Source organism: Orbicella faveolata, unplaced genomic scaffold, assembly GCF_042242905.1.
Source record: "Orbicella faveolata isolate gen_17 unplaced genomic scaffold, um_ofav_v1 contig_26, whole genome shotgun sequence".
Taxonomy (NCBI): Eukaryota; Metazoa; Cnidaria; class Anthozoa; order Scleractinia; family Merulinidae; genus Orbicella; species Orbicella faveolata.
The window spans coordinates 5939110-5961399 of record NW_028301554.1 but is presented as its reverse complement, the minus strand read 5'-3'; the positions used below and the strand labels follow the sequence as shown (position 1 = coordinate 5961399).

The following is a 22290-nucleotide window of genomic DNA, read 5'->3' as shown; positions in this document are numbered from 1 at the left end:
AAGCTGGCAAAAACCTATGCATGCACGCATTGCGGGCAGAGGTTCACACAAGCTTGTCATCTACAACGGCATCACCAAACCTGCAGCGCGGGAAAAACGGTAATCTTTTGCCCGGGGACAAAAGTTGAAGCGCCACAGACAGCTTTCGAGAAAGTGATGTACCCAAAAGGCTCCGCATCGAGACAAGCGATTCTGTGGCTGGAGCGGGAAGCGAAGCGACGGGGGATACACATCCACCACGCGATGTGCGGGCACGGGGGCGAGACATGGCTTCCTCGAGAAGGCGGGAAAATGAAATCTTCTCCTGTCGACGGATACCACCACGAAACGAGGACGGTATTACAATGCCACGGCTGCCCCTTCCACGGATGCCCAAAATGTTATCCTAACAGACAGGAGGTCATAACAAACGGTAAAACAGCCGAACAACTGTACCAAGCCACAGTGAACCGTATCGCATTTCTGCGAAAGAGAGGCTACAAAGTAATCGAGGCCTGGTCTTGCGAAGTTGGGCCTCTTAAGGGGGAACTCCCGAGGAAGCAAACTAAAACTTACCAGCACGCGATCTTGTACGATTTCGAGGCGTATGGCGACAAAAACTATAGGAAAGAGCCAACAGGGGCGTTAACGATAGAAAACGCGCACGTGCCGATCTCCCTGAGCGTCGGGGACACTCTTGAAAGAGAGCCCACCCACATCTGCGAAAGAGACCCCGTGGAGCTGGTCCGCAAGTTCCTGAAAGAGCTGGAGAGACGCGAGAAAAACATCCAGGACAAGGTGAGAGCGGAGTTTGCGCCAGAAGACATGCACCTGCTGACAAAAGACCAGCAGCAAAAAATTAATGAATGGTGCAACCAGGTCCCTGTCGTGGGCTTCAACTCAGGCTCGTACGACCTGAATCTGATCAAAAACCACTTCGTCAGCACTCTCGCCGAAGTATCAAAAAAAGTCAAAGTGGCCACGAAGGGGAACAAAACCATGTTCCTGCTTACCTGGGGGGCCCGTTTCCTCGATATCATCAACTATCTGGGCCCGGGGGCGAGCTACGCGAAATGGGTGAAAGCCTACGGAAGTGAGTCCGAGAAATCCTGGTTCCCTTACGAATGGTTCGACGCGCACGAAAAGCTCGATTTCCCTGGGCTCCCAAAATACGAGGCCTGGTATTCGAAGCTGAAGGGCGGATACGTTCTCACGCGGAAGGAGTGGGAGGAGTGCAAGCGGCTGTTCAAAGAAAAGGGGATGCGGATCTTCGCAGACTGGCTGCGCTATTACAACAATCTTGATGTCGCTCCCGGCCTCGAGGCGCTGGAAAAGATGAAAAGCTTCTACACCGAGAGAGGAATCGACATTCTGAAAGACGCGGTGAGCCTGCCAGGGGTGAGTTTGCATTATTTGCTCCGAGGGGCAATCGAGTGCGGCGCAGACCTTTACAGCCCAAGCAAAGAGGCTTACGAAATGCTCAAAGGGGCGGTTGTTGGCGGACCGAGCCTGGTTTTAACAAGACGGCACGAGGCCGGTGTCACGAGAATAAGGTCTCATCAGTTCGAAGAACCGCGTCTTTGCAAAAAGATTCTCGATTTCGACGCCAGCGCTCTCTATCTCTCGACCATGCTCAGAGAAATGCCTTGCGGGAAGGAGAAGGTCGTACACTACGACGATGACCGCCAAGCGGAAGCGGCCAAAGTTCTGATTCGCCGGTTGAAAGCCGGGGAGTGGTTCGGCTTCGCCGAAGTCCGCATAGAGATCCCAGAGCATTTGCGGCCAATGTTCGAGGAGATGTGCCCTTTCTTTTACAACAAAAGGGTTCCTGCCGAAGCTGTGCCGAAACATATGGAAGACTACTTGGCAAGAACAGGCAGACAGCTTGGAGACGGGAGAAAGCTTGCGGGGGCGCTGTCCGCAGAACGGCTGCTGGTGTACGCCCCTCTGCTGTTGTGGTACGTGAACCACGGGGCGGTTGTCACGAAAGTTTCCAGAACAATCGACTACGAACCTGGTAAGATCTTTACCTGGTTCGTGGACCAGGTGACGGAGGCGCGCCGGACAGGAGACGCGGACAGAACCAAGGCGCTGCTCGCTGAAGTGTTCAAACTGCTCGGAAACAGCGCTTACGGGAAACTGATAGAAGCTCTGGAGCGGCAAACGAACGTGATATACACGAAAGACGAGAAGGTTGTCGACAGAGCTTTGCGGAGTGCGTATTTCGAAGACCTCGACGAGATCGGGGAGGCCTACGAGCTGGAAAGCCGCAAACCCCGGATCACGATAAGGCGGCCGTTCCAGATCGGAATCGCCGTCTACCAGCTGGCGAAGCTGCGGATGCTGGAATTCTACTACGACTTTCTCGACAAGTATGTCGACAGAAGAGATTTCGAGCTGATCCAGATGGACACGGACAGCAACTACATGGCGATCTCGGGCGAGGGGCTCGAGTACGTCGTCCGGCCAGAGCTGAAGGCAGAATTCGAGGCGGAAAGAAATCAGTGGCTGTCTTGGGACAAGTGGAGCGGCCGCACCCCAGGTCTCTTCAAGTTTGAGTGCGAGGGCAGCCGGATGATCGCGCTCTCCTCGAGGTGTTATTACGTCGACCAAGGAGAGGGCGTAAAAAAGAAGTTTAGCACGAAGGGGATGTCAAAGAAGCAGAACGAGATCACGTGGCAGCGGTTCAAGGAAGCGCTGGAAGGCAGCAAAGATATGGCAACCAACCGGGGTTTCAGGATGCGGGACGGTCTGATCGTCACTTACGAGCAGCAGAAGCTGGGGCTGAGTGCTTATTACGACAAGCGGTGGGTTCTGCCCGACGGGATAAACACCGAACCAATCGAATATCACATGTAGTTCACGTCGGCCGGAGGAAGAGTAGTGTTCAGAGGCACAACCAGCAGCTCTTCACGAACAAAGCCGCGCTTGAGCCCGTCGCGCAGATAGTAAAGAACGGGCTGATCCGGTTTGGAAAAAGATCTTTCAATGCTGTAAATTTTCAAAGACCAGATTGGATCCGTGGCTCTTTTCACGCCCCCTGCAAGCTCGCCGGGCTGGTAGAGATAACGAACTTGGACAAGAGAGGGGAGTATTTTTTATTTTTTTCCGACAGGCCTCGTGTAAGGTGTCGACGGCCTTGCATAAACAGATTTTTCTTTGATGGCGACGGCGGGTTTCTTGCCGATAAGGCTTGTGACGTGGTTGTTCAAAGCCGAAACAACTTCTGGAAGTCTTTTCACCCAGGCGGTGGACCGCTGGCCCTCAGGGAGAAGCATTTCCACGGCGAACTGGTGCCCGAACAATCGCTCAGCCAGGGTGCGGTTGAAACGTTCAACAATGGCCTGGTCGCGGTGAATGTCAACGCGCCCGCGCCGGATAAAGGTTTTGTGGTTGTCCATCTCTTTTGTGACAGCGCCCATGAATTCGCGCCCGGGGTCAACCTGCAGCATTTCAGCCCAGTCGAGAGGCGAGCGCTTGTAAATCTTCTGAAAGGCCTGAGCGACCTCATCAGAATTCTTCGAAGTCAGGGGGTTCGGCCTCTTTGTAGCGGCTGGCCACGTCCACAACGGTCAGCGCGTATTTGAAAACTTTGCGGCCGCGAGGGAGCTTGTCGTGCGGCAGAAAAAGAAGGTCCGCCTCATGGACCTTGTTGGGTGTGGGAACGTCGAATTTCGGCCGAGGAATTCGCTTCGGCTCAGGGAGGAATATCTGCCAGAGCGCTTGCTTGATCAGCCACTTTTTTCCGGTTTCTTCAGGTACCTTGGCGGCCTAGGCTAATTTTTTTATCGCGGCGATTCCTTTCCAGTAGCCCCCGGGCCGTAGTAAATCTTCGCGAGTTTGGCGTCCATATAAGTAAGGGGTAAAAAAGTTTAAAGGAACCGGAAGGCTGCCTAGCCCAGAGCAAGAGCCCCGGCTCCCACGAACGCGAGTTCACCCTTTTTCTGCTGCTCGCTTGGCTGGTAGAAATCTGAGAACTTGGGCTCCTTGGGGGGTACCATTCGTTCGTCAGGATGCATCTGGTTGTAGAGTTTGAAGGCGTAGTCCGTGTTGGTGAAGTTCTGCTTGGCCTGCTCCTTTGTTTGCGCGTTGGTTGCAATCCAGTCGAGAAGTTGTGTGGGGTCGCGCGTGTATTTGGCGTAAGCCGCTTCATAATCTTCGAGAGCTTTGTCGTGGCGTTTTTTTTCTTCAAGCGCGGCTATGTCGCCCCCGCCAAGCGCCCTCGCCAGATAATTACCACCGATAAAAGCCGTGGCGTTCAACACAGCCCCGCCAATCATGATCGCGATGCTCGCCATTGTATATGTTGTAAAATCTATTTTTAATTTTTCTCGTATGGCGGCGGCGGGGGCTCGTAGGGAGGAGGTGTAGGGCATTTCTCCGGTAATGGGAATTCCTCAGTATCAAGATCCTCAAAAACGGAGTCTTGATCATCCTCAGAATCGGAGTCTTCATGGGTGATTGTCGTAACCGCCCAAACAAAATCTATGGCATTGACGGCATAATAGGTTATCTTGTATGCGAAAAATAACAGCGCAACCGTTGTGAAGGCTTTGATGGGGAAATAAGAAAGCTCCATTGCATTATCATAATGTTCTTTTTTTTTCTAAACGCTGTCGGGGAGGATTTTCTGGTCCTCGAGGTACTTTTTGAGCGCAATGCTGCCCGCCATGACGGCGGTGAACTTCACGTAATTCATCGGGCTGCTGCTGGGATCAGGAGGGAAATTCTCTTTCACAACCTTTTTTGCGGCCCAGCCGATGCCCGCGGCTAATCCCGTGAGAGTTGCGGCCTCAATGACTGTCTTGACAAGCTTGTTGTCGGACATGGTGCGTTCGATATAAGAAAAGAACGAAAGTTTAAAACAAAATTTATCTGTCTTCCCCGCGGCTTCAGCTATCCTTCTTCTTCTATTCTTTTATAAAATTCTTCTTCTGCTGCTATTTTTCTTCTTACTTCTTGTTCTATTTCTCCTCGTCTTTTTCTTTCTTCCGCGTCCTTATCAGCAAATATTTCTTTGGAAAGTCGCGTCACCTTGTTGATAGCTTTTCCGGTAAATTCGAGCCATAATACCGTAATTCCGCCAATTGCGGCTGTAGAGATGAGAAACTGCAGAAAGGATGGGTTCGACATCGCGATATACATTACACGCAAATGTTTAAAGCATTTTTCTTAATCCTTTTGGCTGTGTCGCGGGAGCAGGTTCTGGCTCAACACACGCGGGCTCAGGCGCGGACTCCGGCGTTTTGAATTTGTCGAACGCGGGCTTGGCCATTGCCTTGAGCTCTTCACGTTTGTAATAGATCCCGAGCAGTGAAACGCCTATGCCGCCAATGGCAATCCATTGGTTGGCGCTGAGGCCGGCGCTCTTTGGGCTTTCGCTCTTTGGGCTTTCGCTCTTTGAGCTTTCACCTTCTGTAGTCGGGGCTGGCTCAGGGGCCTCTGTGGCGGCTTTCGCCTTATTTTCCGCGTGATAAGCCTCAGCCGCTTTCTTCTGTTCTTCCCGTGCCAGACGCGATCTTTCAGCAACCATTTTTCCAGCAGCCACACGCTTGGGGTTTTTTACGTGCTGCGTGTTTGCAGTCGGAGTTGTCGCTTGCTGTGTGGCATTGACTGCAGGTGCTGCCCGGGTCTCGACCTGAGGCGCCGTGACTGCAGGCGGACTTTGTCCAGGTGCGCTCTCGGATTGTTCGGTTGACATTCTGAAGTGAACCGTATTCTAAGCAAATGAAAAAAGTTTAATTGTTAATAATTTGACAGCAAGCCCTCAGCAGTTGTTGATGATTGCTGCCCAGTTATTTTGCAGTTGATGAGCCGGGTACTTCATCAACGCCCTCAAGCGGATAGCCGTGTTCATCACGAGAAGGGTGGCTCTGCTCCGGCAACTGTGGACTAAAATCAACATGTTTTGTGGTGATTAGCGCCGCGTTGGCCGCAGCAAGAAACCGGCCGCACTTCAAAGCAAGGTTGCCGGCCAGATTGGAGAGCTCTTTGTTCAAGATGTAGTCGTTTCTGAGCTCTTTTTGGTAAGCGTCGATGTCTTTGATATTGACGGTCATTCCGACCACTTTGGTTCCAAGAAAAATAAAGCCGTCGATCAGGCTTTCCGTTGTCTTTGAGCCCACGTACGTCTCGTAGCGTTTGGTGAATTTCTCGACCTCTTTGTCGCTCAGGCGCTTCACCTTCTCGTGGGTTAGCTGCACTCCGATGGCCTCTTTGGCTTTGCCTGTGGACACGAGCACGACCAGCTGCTCGCGAAGAGCGGGAATGTCAGGTCCGGGGGTGGTTGTTGGAACGACGCCACCTACTGGACCCGGCTCGGGCTCGGTTTGAAGAAGGTTCATAACGTCTGCTAAAGCGGCGTCTTCTCCAGCCATTGCTATATACACCTTTCATTTTTTTATTCAAAATAACTTACACCGTAGGGGTGGTGAAGCGCGAACACAAGATAAGAGAACTTTCGCTCTTTCAGCTTTAAAACCAGACCTTTGTACGCATCCTGAGAGAGTTCGCCGGCGTAGTCTTCGAAGATGGCTTTCGTTGTCCTGGCCGAAGGGGTGTAAAAGAGAACGATCGCCGCCACGTTCTCCCGGAAGGAAGCTGTTATGCCGGTCATCTTCTGGGTCAGCGCCCAAACGCTGATGCCCATTATCGGGCAGAAAAGGCGAGATTCACCAGCTCGCCTGTACGCCCTTTCACGTCTTTCTTATTCTACGCAGTCGTCTAGGATTATGAGCGTGTTGGTGCCCTGGGAAAGCCATCTCACGAGCTTCAACCACTTTTCCACGGCGTGCTGTGCGCATACTATCACAGCCATTCTTGGATCGTTTTCGCCAAGCCGGTGGTAGGTCTTGTTGTGCGTGAACGTCGGGCAGATGAGCACGATGTAGTCGAACTTGCCGCGGAAAGGGCCGTAGAGCTGGTCCACCACGAACCTCGATTTGCCAGAATTAGTCGGCCCCACGATGAGAGCGTTGAAGGGTATCTTGCTCGGGTCCATGTTCATATTCCCCCCTGTACAGATTCCATATGGCTGTTTATAATGTTGAACTGGGTGTCGGCGATGACGAATACGTGGCATTTCACGTCGCCTGAGCCTTCGGTTTTCCGCTCAATTTCCAGCTGGATACCGTCCGTACTGTTCACAATCCGCGTGCCGCTGCCGTACATTTCTTGGTTAACCATGGAGCGCATATCAATCACAAGCCCGAACTTATCACCGGTGTAAAACTTTGTCATATCCATGTGCTTCGTTTTATTTTTTTCTTTCACAAACAAGTTGCGGGCCTCTTCCCACATGTCTTTGCCTTCGATGCCGCTGTTGTAAAGCATGTTGGGCGAGCCGTTGACCGTGACGCTGACTTTCGTCAGATCGGGGAAGATGAATTTTTCTGAATCTCTTTGGCCAGCAGTATACGGCTCTACAAACAGGAGGAGAAGGGCTTTCAGTGACGTTCTTTGGGCGTTGACTTTGATGGTGATCCTCGGGTCAATGTCTTTTTTGAAGGCCACCTCTTTGTCATGCAACACGTGGTCGTAAAGGAACTCTTTACCGTTGAAGTAAACGCTCCGCGCCTCGTCTGCCAGAGTCTTGCTGCGGATCATTTTGTACTCGAGCTGGGTGTTTTTCAGCTTGTATTTCAGCTGAGTTTGTGTCGGAGCCTTTGACCACGTGTATAGCTTCGGCAAGTTTTACGTCGAACGTGAGGTCGTTGTAAAGGGCCTTGGGGTAGAAAATGCCGTGGTCGGTTAAGAACTGATTGTCAAGCCTGATCCGGTACTTTTTTCCGTATACCTCGTTCAGCTTGTTTTCAGCGTCGACGCCCGAGGTTTTCTTGTCTCCCGCGTCTGAGCGGATCTTGCATAGATCCTCGCTCTGAATCCCTTCGAAAATCCTGTTGTCGCGCTCTTCCTGCGAAAGAAAAAGGTCTTCGAAAGTTTTGTAGATGTCGTACCCAACCATGTCTTGCAGGGTTGTTCCCGCAAACTTCACGACCAGCCTGTCAACGAGCGCCCGCGTGACGTTCTGTACGAGGAAGTTGTTGGCGTGCCCTTCAGAAAGGTCTATTTCAAAGACAAGCGCTAGCGAGCCCGGTACCAGAACCTCGTTCTCGTTCAACTTGGGCACGTAAACGTACAGCGTATTGCCGGGGTTGGCTTCAGAGGGGTTAAAGGTGATTCGTTTGCCCACGCGCTCGGCCTTCATGGCGTGTACGGTCTTTTCCTTGTAACTTGGGCGAAGGTTCTCTGGAACAACTGACATTGTATAAATATCCCGGCGATTATTTCTAATTTGAAAAATAATAGGCTTGCAATATATCGCTACGACGGAAGGCGGTGGCGAATTTGGTTACAAAGACCCGGAACTCGACAATCGGCTTGACAACGACTCTGATAATGGTGAACAATATGTTGACACAACCCATCCTTTTGAGCCAGGAGCGGTGTCCACTCCCTACCAACCTGGCGACCCCTACCACGGGGGTGAACAAACGGAAATGATTACTTTTCTTCACGAGAAGTCCGGCCTTCCTAACACTTCTTACCAGGAAGAAACCCCTTTGCTTGGAAGAACACCTTCAATCAGTGATCTTCAAAAAGCCATTTGCGGCAAAAACTCAAAAAAGCTGTAAATATGATAAAAGACAAATTCGATAAAGCGAACTTTGAAAAACTCAGAATCAGAAGAGGCACTGGAAAATTTGAGGGAAAAATTGTTGCCGTGACGCAGGGGCCTAAAAATATCGATTACGAGATTCTGAAAGAAGACGAGTCAGGCTTAATGAAAAGTTTTATGGAAAGATTCAAAAATGAACTTGGGCCGGAGAATAATGAAATTATAAAAGAAGACCGAGATACAATCAGAGAACAACGCCAAAGACTGCAAGAAGCTGAAAAACAACTTCAACAGGCGGAAACATTATCCGCGCAAAGAGAAGAAGAAAAGAAAGAAGTCGAAGATCTGAAACGAAAAATCGAGCAAAAAGACGCTGAGATCGACGCCCTTCAGGATGAACAAGGTTCGAATCTTGAAAGTGAAGCAGAGCTGCGTAGGCTGAAACAACTGAAAAAGAACTATCAAACCGATCTTGAAAACAAGAAAAAAGCTTTGGACTCGCTTACAAAACAAGCAAAAAACAGAGAAAAAGAACAAGCCAAGGTTGACAGACTCAGGGCCAGCCTCGCAGCAAAAGAAAGTGAAACAAACGCCATGGAAGAAAGGTACGGTCAAACAAAACCTTTGGACGACTTGAAAGAGCAGGAAAGCGAGCTGCAGCGCCAAAACGAGGAAGACCAGGCGATCATCCAAAATGAGAATGCCTCGCCCTCTGAAAAAGAACCCACAGAAGGCAGAGTTGCAGAAAGAAACGAGGACATCGCGCGTTTGCAAACTCAGATTGCGGAAAGGGAAAGGGGGCGGCCTCTCTTGGAAAGGGTCAAGGAGATCTTCAAAAAATTTGGCGTGACATTGACCGCTATTCTTCTCGCCGTCGGGACCACAATGGAAGCTGTCATCGGGGTCCTCACTAGAGGTTTGAAAGCCACCGGCAAAGCTTTGGGAAATGGCCTCAAAGATATTGCTGCGAAACTTGGTTCTCTGCTGCCCGGGCTGATTGTCTCGATTGTGAGCTTCCTGTTCAAAGCCGCCGGCCAAGTCGTCGGATTTCTGGCCGAGCACACCTGGCTGCTCATTCTTGCCGCGGTGGCCTTTTTGTTCGAAAAATATTATAAGAAGCAGCGGTAACTTACCGCCAAGCCATGAACAGCAACGCCGATAATCCACCTACACCGACAATGACAACCGTTTTGTTAATTTCGTGTTGCGGTGTTTTATCTGGAGCCTCGGGCTCTTTTTTTTCCGCCGGTGGCTGCGCTTGCTGAGTTTCGGCCGAAGCTGATTTCCTTGATTCGGCTGTCGCGGCTTTGTGAATCGGGTTGGACGGATGGCTGTTGGGATGGTTAATCTTTGATGGACCGCCTGCCATTAGTTTCACCCAGCTTTTTGTCCCCGGGTTTAACTCGTTGTTCACCCCAAATTTCATACCGGAGACCGCCTGTTTCAGCTTGTTGTTGTAACAGACCGTGCTTGCGGTGTTGATTATCATTTGCGCGAGCATGAGCCAGGCTATGGGGGCGACAGCAAGATTGAGCCTGACCTTCGCTTGATCCACCGCGAGCTGGTACCTTTGCACGCTCTTGGCCAAGTCGGGCTGTCTGATCGCGTCTTCCATCAGCACCAGGAACTCGCTTTGGGCTTCTTTCGCCCGGCCGCCAGAACCGAGAATGCTGCTGCGGACATTAACTTGCGCGCCCAGGACACACTAAACGAAAGCCTCGATTGACTGGTTGATTCTCGACAAGCCCCCCTGCGTCAAACCGTTCGCGGTGTTGAGTGCAAACCAGTCGAACTGCCGATCTCCAAAAACATCGGGCCGTATAAACTCAATAAGGTCCCCCTTGATCAGTTTTCCACCTTCGTCGCTAAACTTGTTCCACCCCGGATACTTATAATCTGTTTTTGTTGGCGATTCCCACCAAGGCTTAACATACAACACCCCCAAACCACTATTTGCACCCGAAGTAAACCTAAGGTCGCTTGATGAGTCTATTCCGAATTCGCCGCATATCCTCTTGTACGAAGCAACGTCATAATGATTATTCATCTGGTCGAACGTCGGGTCTCCGGGCAAAGCGCTTATGCTCTGAACACCTCCTAGCTGGTACAAAATCCGCCTGACCGTGAAATACACGTGGAATTTGTAGAAAGCTCTTATCTGCGGTGGGAGATTCATCCCGCTGTCGAAGATTTCGCGAGAAACTCCGCACCCCTGTGTCGCGCAGAAAACCGCGAAGTTGAGCTGCTGCGGCCAATATTTCATGTCAGGCCCTCCTAACCAGTGTTTTGATTCGGTTCCAGAAGTGTGCTTGAGTTTGATTTCTTGAAATATTTCTGGGAATTTTGTTGTGAAATATTGGTCAGGCGTGACGTATATTTGGATTGCATCGTCGAATATTTTCTTCAAGCTTGGCGCTTTGCCGTCGAAAGGTACCGCAGTGATGGCCAATGAAACTTTTGAACCGAGGGGCGAAAATTGATGAGGAAAACCAGCGCTGTCTCCCAAACCTAGCGCCTCTTTCATTTCGGCGCTCCAATATTTTCTGTCTGAGCCGAAGACGCTTTGAAACGAGTCTTCGCTTTCTTTGTAAAACACCTCCGCGGTCACGTTATTTTTCTCGTCGACGCTTCCTTGCGAAACGAACCGGCTTTTGTCTGCTTTGGGGAAGCGGTTTAAAAAGTTTGTCCACGCCTTTTTCTTCGCCGCCTCCGCTTTTTTTAACGCAGGACCATTCCACAAATTGGCCATATTATTTAAACACAATTTTATTCGTTAAATATAAAATGGTTGTTCTCAGTATTGTCACGCAACGGAACGGAGGGACAATATCTTTTGAAAATCCGATACCGAAAGTGCATTTCATGAAACTCATATCTTGCAGTTTGTACAACAGCTGGGACACTTTGAAAAAAGAAGGTTTGGCCTCCTTGGGAGATAAAAACAAAGATAGAGCTTTGTCAGTTAGTAAATTACTCCCAGGGCATTATAATTTAGAAAGCATGGCAAAACAAATAGACATTCTGTTCGACAAATATGGGTATAAAACGTTGGAAACAGAAATTAACCAACCTCTTGGCCAGCTTGTAATCAGAAATTTTGGGGGAAAACCGATTGAACTTGATCGCGATTTAGCCGGTTTGCTTGGTATTGGGCGAAAGTTGAACCTTATAACCTTCGTAAAAAGGCTTACAGCTTCAACGACATATTTTATTCATTGCGACTTGATCGACAAACAAAAGAATCTGTTCAATGGCAAAAGGTCAGATGTATTAGCCTTGTTTGATGTGAAAGGGAAGCCTTATGAAAAAGTAAGCTACCAGGCTTCTCCGCAACAGGTTTTGCGAGACTGCTCTACAGACGAGTTCATAAATAGCATCACCATTAGCGTCAAAGATGAAAATGGCGAACTCTTTGATTTCAAGGGCTTCCCTCTTCTTTTTGAATTAGAGTTAAATTAAATTTCTATATATACGCGATGTCTTCGGCAAATCTGTTGCCACCAAGCGCGCCGCCTGACGAGCGTCTATATCCGGTGGTGGCGGAGCCTTCTCAAAATTTCCGCTTGCAGAAGGTCAACGAGATTTCCAACACTTTGGCCGGTGAGGTCCACCACTATCGCCTCGTTGCCAAAAAATACAAACGCGCGAGAAAGTTAGTTAATTGGGGCGCTGCAGGCTCCAGCGTTCTCTCGGCAGCGTTTTCCAGCGTGAGTTTTGGCTCCGCTCTGTCTGTGGTTGGCCTGCCGGCAGCAGTTCCTCTTGGCGGCGCTGGTGGATGCTTCGCTCTCGTTTCGTCGGTGCTGATAGTCGCCAGCAAAAAGCTCGACTCGAAAATAAAGAAGCATCAACAGATCACCACGCTCGCCGTTGCCAAGCGGGATACCGTCAACAGACTTCTCTCAAACGCTTTGAAAAACAACGAGGTGTCTTCCCACGAGTTTGACACCATCCTTTCTGAGTTTCAACAGTATAGCTTTTTGAAAGATCAGGTCCGAGCAAGGATGCTTCGACAACCATCAACGAGAAAGCTTAGTGATATTGATGTCCAGAAACTGGAGAAAGACATCCGCGGCAGAGTTGAAGCGGAAATGATGAAAAAAATAACGAACCCTCCCGCTTCGAACTGACTTTTAGAAACAGACGGTTTTGCTTGCATGTAATAAGAACATGATTGTCTGCTTCCACTTGGTCGCGCTTCTTTTGGATGAATATTTCACACCTGAGTGGCAAAAAAACGGTCGCGATATTATGCGCGTGCTCGTCGCTGCAATGGTTGAGGCGATGAGGTTTTTAATAATAACGCTTCCCGCCAAAAAGGAACCACTCGTGCCAATCGTAACCGTTCCACGAACATATTTCCAAAAAATTCTTGTAATCGGGGTCGGTTTCTATGAGAAGTTTTGGCTCCTTCGGCGGCCTTACCGAGGGATTATGAATAGTTCCCTCACTTTCGAAACAGGGGAAACAGCAACCCTCGAAATAACAGTTCGGATATTCGACGCAAATTACCATTCTCAGAATTTGCTGCTTGAATTCGCAGAATGGCAGTTTTAAAATATTCTCGTGAACCTTGTCCCACCCCATTTCCTTTTTTTTCCTTAATTTTTATCGCGATGTACTCCTTGAGAATCATTTCGCGAAGCTCTGGAGGGAGATTTTGGATGGCCTCGGAAAGTCCGCAGCTTTCTTTCCGGCCCCGCATCAGCCACCCGCACTTGTTTGGCGCTCGAGTCATCGCGGCTCGGGCGGTATAACAGCGGGCTCGCTTGTTTCCAATTGGTTTGTCTCTCCCTTCCCTGTTGTTAGTAGTATATAGGGGATTAACCAAATACTATTTCAAAGAGGGAGCTGAATTTCACCGTTTCGCAGCCCCCAGGTTCAACCGGCCCGAGCTTGTGAGGACCGGACTTGATGGTGGGGGCTGCGATAAGGTGAAATAAAGCTCCCTCTGCGAAATGGTATTTGGTTAATCCCCTATATACTACTAATATGAGGAATTACAACAGAACGATGGCAAAAGCCATTCGTCTTTAGTTGTCGTATTTGTCTTGTGAGCAAGTCAGTTAGTTTCTATAGAAGGAAGGCGAGGAATGTAAACTTTATTCATTAATCAACTCATAGTTAGAAGAGGAGAAACTTGCCAAACTTCTAAAGAGCAAACAAAGATGCCACGATTTATGTTGGAAGGTCGACAACAGTAAACAGTCTTTCGTTTTGCGATCATATATAACAAGAAGATCTGTTAGATCTTATAACCGCGCTTTTAAAATTTAACTGTTTGTCATTGATGATTCTTTTCTTACTCTAGACATCACATCACTTGATCAACACAAACTGTATTATTACACCATCAGTGGTAGCCATTGACAAATCTCCGATGACGTAATGGTCTTAATCTTTGTAGAACTTTCTTCGGGATATGTATGGGCGATATGAATGACACGATAATAACACTATTAACAACAGCTTTCTTTCTTAAAAGTCATGATTAAATTTAATTGGTGTTTTCCACGAGTAAAGAGCTAGCAAAGTAGTCACACAAGTCATATAATTTAATAATAAAACTCTATCCCGACTGATGTATCAATTTTGGTCACTCCAATGACCACAGATTGAAAACGTGACAGAAAATTGGCGTTACTTTCGATTCTCACAAATTTGGACAGTGAGATGATCTCATCATTAGCCAATTTTAGGCCATCTTTCAGCTCTTTTCGTCATATCCCCCCCTCGGGAGAATTTTGTCAAGTTAGCTAATTTAGTATGCAAGCCACCGTAATGGCGGTCACCGTCGACGAAATGTTTATTCGCTCAAAATTGGGGCAAAATCTTTCGGATATGGAAATCGGGACATTTGTAAGGATACAGAAAGTAATTTGGGGCCGGTTGCTGGCTTCTAAGGCTGAATTTATCCAGAAGTAAGCTGTATTTTCGTTTTCGTGCCGAAAGCCGTGCGATCAAATGTTATCGGCTTGTTCTGCTGTCTTGTTCTGTTTTTCTCTTGGTCTTTCTTGTAGCCCGCCGAGGCCAGTCTTTCGTCTAAATCAGTTGAAAAAAGCTCGAAAAAGATATTCCCATTCAAGTTTAAGCTCTCAGGCGATAATTCTGGAGATTTTTGGCCGAAACGTTCGGCTTTGTTATGTTCGTGTTTTTCGGTTGCTATGGGCGACCGTTGCTTCCTTTGTTAGGTCAAGTCTGGGGAGTGAGGTCACAAAAAAATTCTAATTAATTCTGGTTGTGTTCGATTTCGCTGAAATTTTAACACGATAAAGCTGGATTGTTAACGAATAGATTTACCGCCGCCGATGTGTGGTAGCTATTAACGCTGAAGTGTTATATCGCTTCGAAGTCAGGGTTTTCAAGAGATTTTTTTGCAACGTGTGGGTTCGGCGTGATTTTGTAATCGGAGGTTTTTGTTGACCCCGAAGGAAAAAATATCCGGAAAAGGTCATTTCATCGACGATTCAAAGGAATATAAATGTGTATATGTTCCGAGCTAAATTTCTGCTGAAAAAATATAATTTTTGACGAACGCTGGGTTTTTAATTTTTTTTTCCCGCGAAAGTCAGTATCGGAGATGAGATTTATTAATGTTTCAACAGCTTTTGGCGAGTAAACATCACAGGTTGCATGACTCAAAATTTGGCCGAGCGGAAGCTTGGGTCTGGTCGCAGACAAATCTGCGAAAAAAAAAAACACGGGTAAACCATGAACCGCGCTCGGCCCATGGCCGCGCGGTTAATGAGATTTTACTGTCACGCCGGTAAAATATAGTTAATGGAACGTGACGTACGTTCTCAATGAGCCGTTCATGGCGGCATCACTTTCTATAGAGCTATTGAGCAGTTATATTTCAAAGGTCAGCAAACTGTGAGCCTTATTGTAGCTAAACCTAAAACATTGTAGTTTCGTTACCTTCTGAACGTTATAACGTACCATAGCATTGGTGCAAAGCATTAAAGCACTGTTCATGTTTAAGATGTTACACGTGTTAGGGTAAGCTGTTCGGTAGTACAGCCTTTCCTACTGGCTTACAAGCAGACGAGCGTCTCCATATAAAAGCTCGGAAAATTGTTCAGAGTCCATTCTGAGTTCGTCTAAGCAACGTAGCTATTACTTATTGTAAATCTATCGTTTAATTTTCCCTCCCTCCCTTTGGAGAAGAGGTTGGTCATGTATTCCTGCATAATAAACAAAGGGTCACTCCTGTGTGGTGCGGTTAAGTCTGCGCAGCGACTTCCCCCAAGCTTGTTGTTTTTTCATCGCCTTTGAACATCGCTTGCTAACCGATACTCTTGTCCGATCCAGCACATACTGTCTGTCATTCAGTTCGTGGTGCTGGTGAGATAAATGAGGTTGTTTTGTCACGCTATCGCCGGAAGTCGCATGGGCTAACCAAACGCAAGGCAGTGTTCCCCAATTAAGGCCATCACGAGTTGTTTGTATTCGAGTAATAGCTCTGGTTCAATTGCAAGTCGCCACGGTTAACTTACTTTCGCTAGGAACAACGACATTAAGTAGGCATAAATCACATAACCGAAACTTTTTACTCGAGTTATATAGTCTGTGAAACAGAAATAATCACTTATTGTGTTTAATGCACGGTCAAGACCGAAATGAAAACAAAAACATACAACAAAGAACTTTGTCGGGCTTAACAATCATTTCAATCTATTAACTATAGTCAACAACGCAATATGCTTTAATAAACATTGGATTTTGCCATCAGTAATTAAATTCCACTGTTAATAATTTGCATTTGTTTTTGTTCGTCAGTCTCTATCACTTTTCATTTAACTTCGTCCGAGGATCGAGAGACTGAGCACGGTATGTTTGTAAACTTTAAGCTGTTCGTGATTGATACCGTTTCATACACATACAACGTGTATTTCAAAGCGATGTTTAATAGTTTCAGTTTACACTGAAAGAGATTTTTCATGAATCGCGCGCGTGACTGATTTTTTTCAGTTTTTGAGCGCTGTAAGTCACGCGGACAAATAAATCAAACGAATTATTGTTTGGAGGTACCGTTGTGGAGTAAAAATCTACTTAACTTTTCCTTCTTAACAATTTTTACAGGAAATATTATCGTTGTCGGCGCATATTGGTTGTAGTTTCATTCTAGTGACTCAACAAAAGTGGTGAGTGCAATCAGATTTAGCTTTGTTATACATATTGGACTGAAATCATCACGTTAACTGTTCACAGTCGCTCCGCTTTAAGGAGAAGACTGACAAACCGAACACAGTAAGTTTATAAACTGTAAGCTATTTGTGACTAGTTGCGTGCACATATACAAGATCTAGAGTTTACACTGGAAGAGACGTCACCAATCGCGTGACTGATTTTCTTCCTGCTGTAAGCACCAAAAGTGAGTCACGCGAAAAATTTAGTCACAGAAATGATTGTTTGGATTCACCGTTTTTCAGTAGTAACAATTTGCTCAACTTTCCCTCTTTGCTTACTTTTCAGGGGAAAAGGTCCTGTTATTGACGCGTATTAGTTTTGGTTTCACTCTGGTGACTCACCAAAGCTAGTGAGTATAAATGATGATTTTAGCTTAGTTATAACATATGCATAGCAGACTGAAATAGTGATGTAAACTGTTCACAGTCAATTTCATTTTTCAATGCAAAGTCAGAACCTGAGAGAATTAGTGATCGCAACGTCGAAGCTAATCACTAACTACTTTTAACTCTGAGTCATGTATTTAAAGACTAATCAAATCCAGTTATAAGTAGCGACGTTCGTGTGACCGAAACACGATTGGCAATCTGTTTAAAAAAAACTCTTCCTTTCCAACTCATTAGTGTCTCGAAGCACTCACAAACGGTAAATTAATTCCTCCAGTCACTTTGTAACCGTAACTTTTATTTCATCCCGCATCCCGTCCATCAATTCCAAATTTATCCCGCATTTCCTGGTTGAACACAACACGTGCTGCTCTCATCCCGTATTCCGCTTTCCACATCCCGCTAGGATTTTCAGCTTATCTCGCATCCTGTCAAGCTGACGTTTTGACACTCCAGAAACTTCAAAATACATCTTCCATGCTTGGCGTACTATGATAATCAGTGTTTTCTCGAAATTTCTAGAACGCCTCGAGCGGTTTTCGTAGTTTCACTTTCCAAAGCAAGTTCCGACGTGGTAAGTACAATTCTAGCTAACTTTGCATCGTCTAGTTTCTATCTTAACCAGTTGGAATACTATTATAAGCTTTATTATGATAGCCACGAAATTCAAGCAATCATAAAGTGATGATCAATTGCAAACTCCATTGTTTGCTAGTAAACAAAAAAGTTTGTGGCTCTGTCAGTTCTGATGTCTGTTGCCACCGAAGAAAGGAGTTGGAAATCAATCAAATCGTACAAAGTACATTATAAAGTAATTACTGACAAAAAGTTAGTTCAAGGCCTTCCATATTTTACAACAAAACGATGGCAAAAGTAGCTTTCATTAGTTGTCTTATTTCTCTTCAGAGCAAGTCAGTCTGTCTATGACAGGAACCGGCGGGGAATGTAAATTCTATTAATCAGCCCACACGGAGTTAAATTAATAGTAAACTGGAGTGGTTTCTAAGCCTGAGAAACTTCAAAAGAGCAAACAATGATGCCAAGATTTATGTTGAAAGGTCCAGGACTGTGAACAATCCTTCAATAGTATATTAATTAGATAACCGAAACGTTTCTGTTGGTTGATCTATAAGACAAAACTGACTTAACACCTATTGTGTTTTATCCATGGTTAAGACAAAGAACGAACAACATACGAGAAAGAACTTAGTCTCAGTACCTGGATAAATATTTCACTGATTATTAGCTATGGTCAAAAACCCAATCTACTTTGAAAGTTATAACGAAAAATGGGGACTAAAAAGATATAATTTGCTTTCAATTTTTTTATTTGATTATTTTGCAGAACGTTTGAAACATATTTCAATTTCAAATTGTTTTAACTTTCTATTGGACCTCCTATTGCCCTGCAGGGAAAACCCCAAGTGTTGTTTCAGCTTCTATCAATTTTGGTTTCATTTTCGTCAGAAGACTGAGCAACTAGACACGGTAAGTTTATAAACTGTAAACTGTCTGTACATGACTGAAAGCGTTCTCTGCACATTTAAAAAGCATAGCCGATTTTCTAATACTTTAAATTTACACTGGGAGAGGTTTGCATGAAACGCGTGACTGTTATTCTTCTTGTTGTAAGAGTTGTTATTGAGTCACGCGAAAAATAAAGTCACGTGAATAATTGTTTGGAAGCATCGTTTGCCCAGTAATAATTGGCTTAACTTTTCCTTCTCTTCTACGTTTCAGAGGAAAAGGTCCTGTTATTGAGGCGTATTCATTTTGGTTTCATTGTGGTCGACTCACCAAAACCAGTGAGTGTAAATCAATATTTTTATAGCTTTGTTTTTCATAGTGGACTGAAATCATTAATTAAACTGTTTACAGTCGATCTACTTTTTGAACAAAAACAAAAAAACTGGCAGAATTTGTAGCCTTGAAGTCGAATGTAATCACTAACTACTTTAACTCTGACGTCGTGTAGTTTAAAGGCTGATTTGAATCGGTGTTAATATATGACGCTGGTGTGACTGAAACGCGATTTGCAAGCTGTTTTATAAATCCCTACTCTTTAACTCATTAGTGTTTCCAAACATTCCCGAAAGATAAATTAATTTCCTTAGTCACTGTGTAACCCAGTGAATTTTTGTTTTTCATCTCACATCCCGTCCCTTAATATCAAATTTATCTCGCTTTCCCTGGTTGAAATGAACACATGCTGCTCAGGCCAAGATATTTTATCCCGAATGTCGTACTCGGCATTCCGCACTGCACATTCCGCCTTGGTTTTCAGTTTATCTCGCTTCCCACCAAGCTTGTGTTATGACACTCCAAAAACTTCGAAGTAAAGCTTCCATGCATGACGTAGTATGATACTCAGTGTTTTCTCGAAATATGTAGAACCCGTAAAGCGGTTTTTCGCAGTTTCACTTTCAAAGCAAGTTCTGGCGGCCGTGTTAAGTAAAACTCTAATTAACTTTGCACCCTCTGGCTTCTATCAGTTAGAATAATATATAGCTGAATTCTGATAGCCAGGACATTCATGAAATCACAAAGTGATGATTAAGTGAAAGCTCCATCGTTTGCTTTTACACAGCAACGTTTTTGGCTCTGTCAGTTCTGATGTCTGTTACCATGAGAAAACGAGAGTTTGAAATGGACCAAATTGCACAAAGTACATTATAAAGTGAAAACTGAGGAAAAGTTAATTCACGGTCTTCCAAATTTTACAACAGAACGATGGCAAAAGTAACTTTCATTAGTTGCTTTATTTCTTTTTCGAGCAAGTCAGTCTGTCTATGACAGGAAGGCTTGGAATATAAATTGTATTTATCAGCCAACAAATAATTCACTAGTAGACTGGAGCGGTTCTTTAGCCCGAGAAACTTCAAAATAGCAAACAAAGATGCCGAGATTTATGTTGAAAGGTCCAAGACTGAGAGCAATCTTTCGCTTTGCGATTACATAACCGAAACGTTTCTGTAGGTAAATCTATAAATCAGAACTGCGTTAACACCTAGAGTGTTTTATGCACGGTTAAGCCAAAGAGCGAACAACAACATAGAATAAAGAACTTTGTCTAGCTTGATAACCAGCTCACTGATTATTAGCTATGCTCAAAAACCCAATATATTTTGAAATCTATTGGACTTTACCGTCAGTGTTAAACAAAGAATGGGAATGGAAAAAATGTAACCTACTTTCGAATGATTTTATTTGATTGTTTTGCACAATGTTCGAAACTGATTTCAATTTTGATTTGTTTTGAACTCCTGTTGGACCTCCCATTGTCTTGCAAAGAAATTCCCTAAGAGCTGTTTCAGTTTTTATCACTCCGGGTTCCACTTCATGAGAAGACTGACAAACTGAACACGGTAAGTTTATAAACTGTATTAAGCTATTTGTGACTAATAGCGTGCGTGTACACAAGATGTAGAGTTTACACTGGAAGAGACTTCATGAATCGCGTGACTGCTTTTCTTCCTGCTGTAAGCGCCAATAGTGAGTCACGCGAATTATTAAGTAACACGAATGATTACTTGGAAGCACCGTTCTGTGCAGTAATAATTCGCTTAACTTATTCCCATTTGCTTATTTTCAGAGGAAAAGGTCTTGTTACTGACGCGTGTTAGTTTTGGTTTCACTCTGTTGACTCACCAAAACTAGTGAGTATAAAACGAGTTTAGCTTTTTTATTCATTGTAGGCTTAAATCATCAAGTAAACTGTTCTCATTAGATCTACTTTTTCAACACAAAGAAAGAACTCAGACCATCATTTTGATCCTGCTTTGGAAACCTTATGTTAACAATCAGAACCAGTTTCTAATCATATTTACTGTATGACGCTGTTTTGACTATAGATGAGGCGCGATTGAGAAGTCGAAAATGCGTCCTTCGTGTCTCATCGGGGATTCCAATTAAGGTATATTGATGAATTCAGTCACTGAGTAGGCGTGACTTGCTGGTATTCATCATGCATCCCGTCCCTCAATAGGGATCTTACGCAAAACACGACGGCAACGGCAACGAGAACGTCACCCAATAAAAGTTTTAATGAGCAAAACAGTGGCTGCTCACGTGCGTTATAATTCTTGGTACATTTCTTTGCCGTCCCCTGCAAATCTACGACGTGATCATGAAATGACCAAATTCTGCGTTGTCTGGAGAACGCGAACCACAACGGCTAATTTTTCGTATTTCTATTTGGAACTGAACACGTTTGTAGCATATTCAGTAGGGGCAAGTTTTAATACCGACAGACACACTGGATAGATCTAATTAAATAAATGAGAAAATTAATTCCAAAGTAAAATAGAAACACATTTTTTTACCAGGCGTCGTCCTCGCCGTAGCCGTCGTATATGCGTAAGGTCCCTAATATCAAATTTATCCCTCATTTTCTGGTTGGAATAAGCACATCATGTCTTCTCAGGCCAGGCCAGTATATTTTATCCTGAATCCCGCATTCCGCATCCCGCCTGGATTTTAAGCTGACTTATCTCGCCTTCCAACACGTGTTGACATTTCACATCGAAATGAACCTTCCATGCATGACGTGTTGCGATACTCAGTATCTTCTCGAAATACTTAGAACCCTCAAGCGGTTTTCGTAGTTTCACTTTCCAAAGCAAGTTCCGCCGTGGTAAGTACAGCTCTAGCTAACTTTGCATCGTCTGGTTTCTATCTTAACCAGTTAGAATAATATATAGCTCGATTAAAATAGCCATGACATTCAGACAATTATAAATTGATGATCAATTCGAAGTTCCATCGTTTGCTAGTAAACAACAAAGCTTTTGGCTCTGTTATTTCTAATGTCTGTTACCATGGGAAAACGACAGTTTGAAATCGATCAAATCGTAGTGCTTTAGTACTTTATGGAGTGAAAACTGACGAAAAGTTGATTCACGGTCTTCCATATTTTGCAACAGAATGATGGCAAAAGTAGCTTTCATTAGTTGCCTTGTTTCTCTTCAGAGCAAGTCAGTCTGTCTATGACAGGAACCAGCGTGGAATGTAAATTATATTAATCAGCGGACACAGAGTTTAATAGTAAACAGGAATGGTTTTTAAGCTCAAAAAGCTTCAAAAGAGCAAACAAAGATGTCAAGATTTATATTGAAAGGTCCA

General features: G+C 45.4%; 3 protein-coding genes and 2 pseudogenes across 3 annotated transcripts; 3 read left to right on the top strand and 2 right to left on the bottom strand.

Annotated features, from left to right (window-relative positions):
• Positions 1-335: 335 nt before the first annotated feature.
• Positions 336-2838, top strand: LOC149107811 (uncharacterized). Its single transcript, XM_089295952.1, has 2 exons — positions 336-1729; positions 2117-2838. The coding sequence occupies exons 1-2, from the start codon at positions 805-807 to the stop codon at positions 2836-2838; spliced, it is 1647 nt and encodes a 548-aa protein (XP_089152078.1). The 5' UTR covers positions 336-804.
• A 4143-nt stretch (positions 2839-6981) lies between these two features.
• Positions 6982-8242, bottom strand: LOC149107810 (uncharacterized; annotated as a pseudogene).
• Positions 8243-8567: 325 nt separating this feature from the next.
• Positions 8568-9724, top strand: LOC149107809 (uncharacterized). The gene has a single exon (XM_089295960.1). The coding sequence runs from the start codon at positions 8615-8617 to the stop codon at positions 9722-9724; it is 1110 nt and encodes a 369-aa protein (XP_089152086.1). The 5' UTR covers positions 8568-8614.
• A 1-nt stretch (position 9725) lies between these two features.
• LOC149107808 (uncharacterized) lies at positions 9726-11346 on the bottom strand (annotated as a pseudogene).
• A 497-nt stretch (positions 11347-11843) lies between these two features.
• LOC149107807 (uncharacterized) lies at positions 11844-12723 on the top strand. The gene has a single exon (XM_089296077.1). The coding sequence runs from the start codon at positions 12073-12075 to the stop codon at positions 12721-12723; it is 651 nt and encodes a 216-aa protein (XP_089152203.1). The 5' UTR covers positions 11844-12072.
• Positions 12724-22290: the final 9567 nt, after the last annotated feature.

What these genes read in the sequence shown, in the direction of transcription:
- LOC149107811 (XM_089295952.1), top strand. Translation starts at nt 805, where the DNA reads ATGCACCTGCTGACAAAAGACCAGCAGCAAAAAATTAATGAATGGTGC. An exon ending in GGAGTGGTTCGGCTTCGCCG is followed by an intron (nt 1,730 to 2,116) that starts AAGTCCGCATAG and finishes GCGCTTACGGGA; the next exon opens with AACTGATAGAAGCTCTGGAG.
- LOC149107809 (XM_089295960.1), top strand. Translation starts at nt 8,615, where the DNA reads ATGATAAAAGACAAATTCGATAAAGCGAACTTTGAAAAACTCAGAATC.
- LOC149107807 (XM_089296077.1), top strand. Translation starts at nt 12,073, where the DNA reads ATGTCTTCGGCAAATCTGTTGCCACCAAGCGCGCCGCCTGACGAGCGT.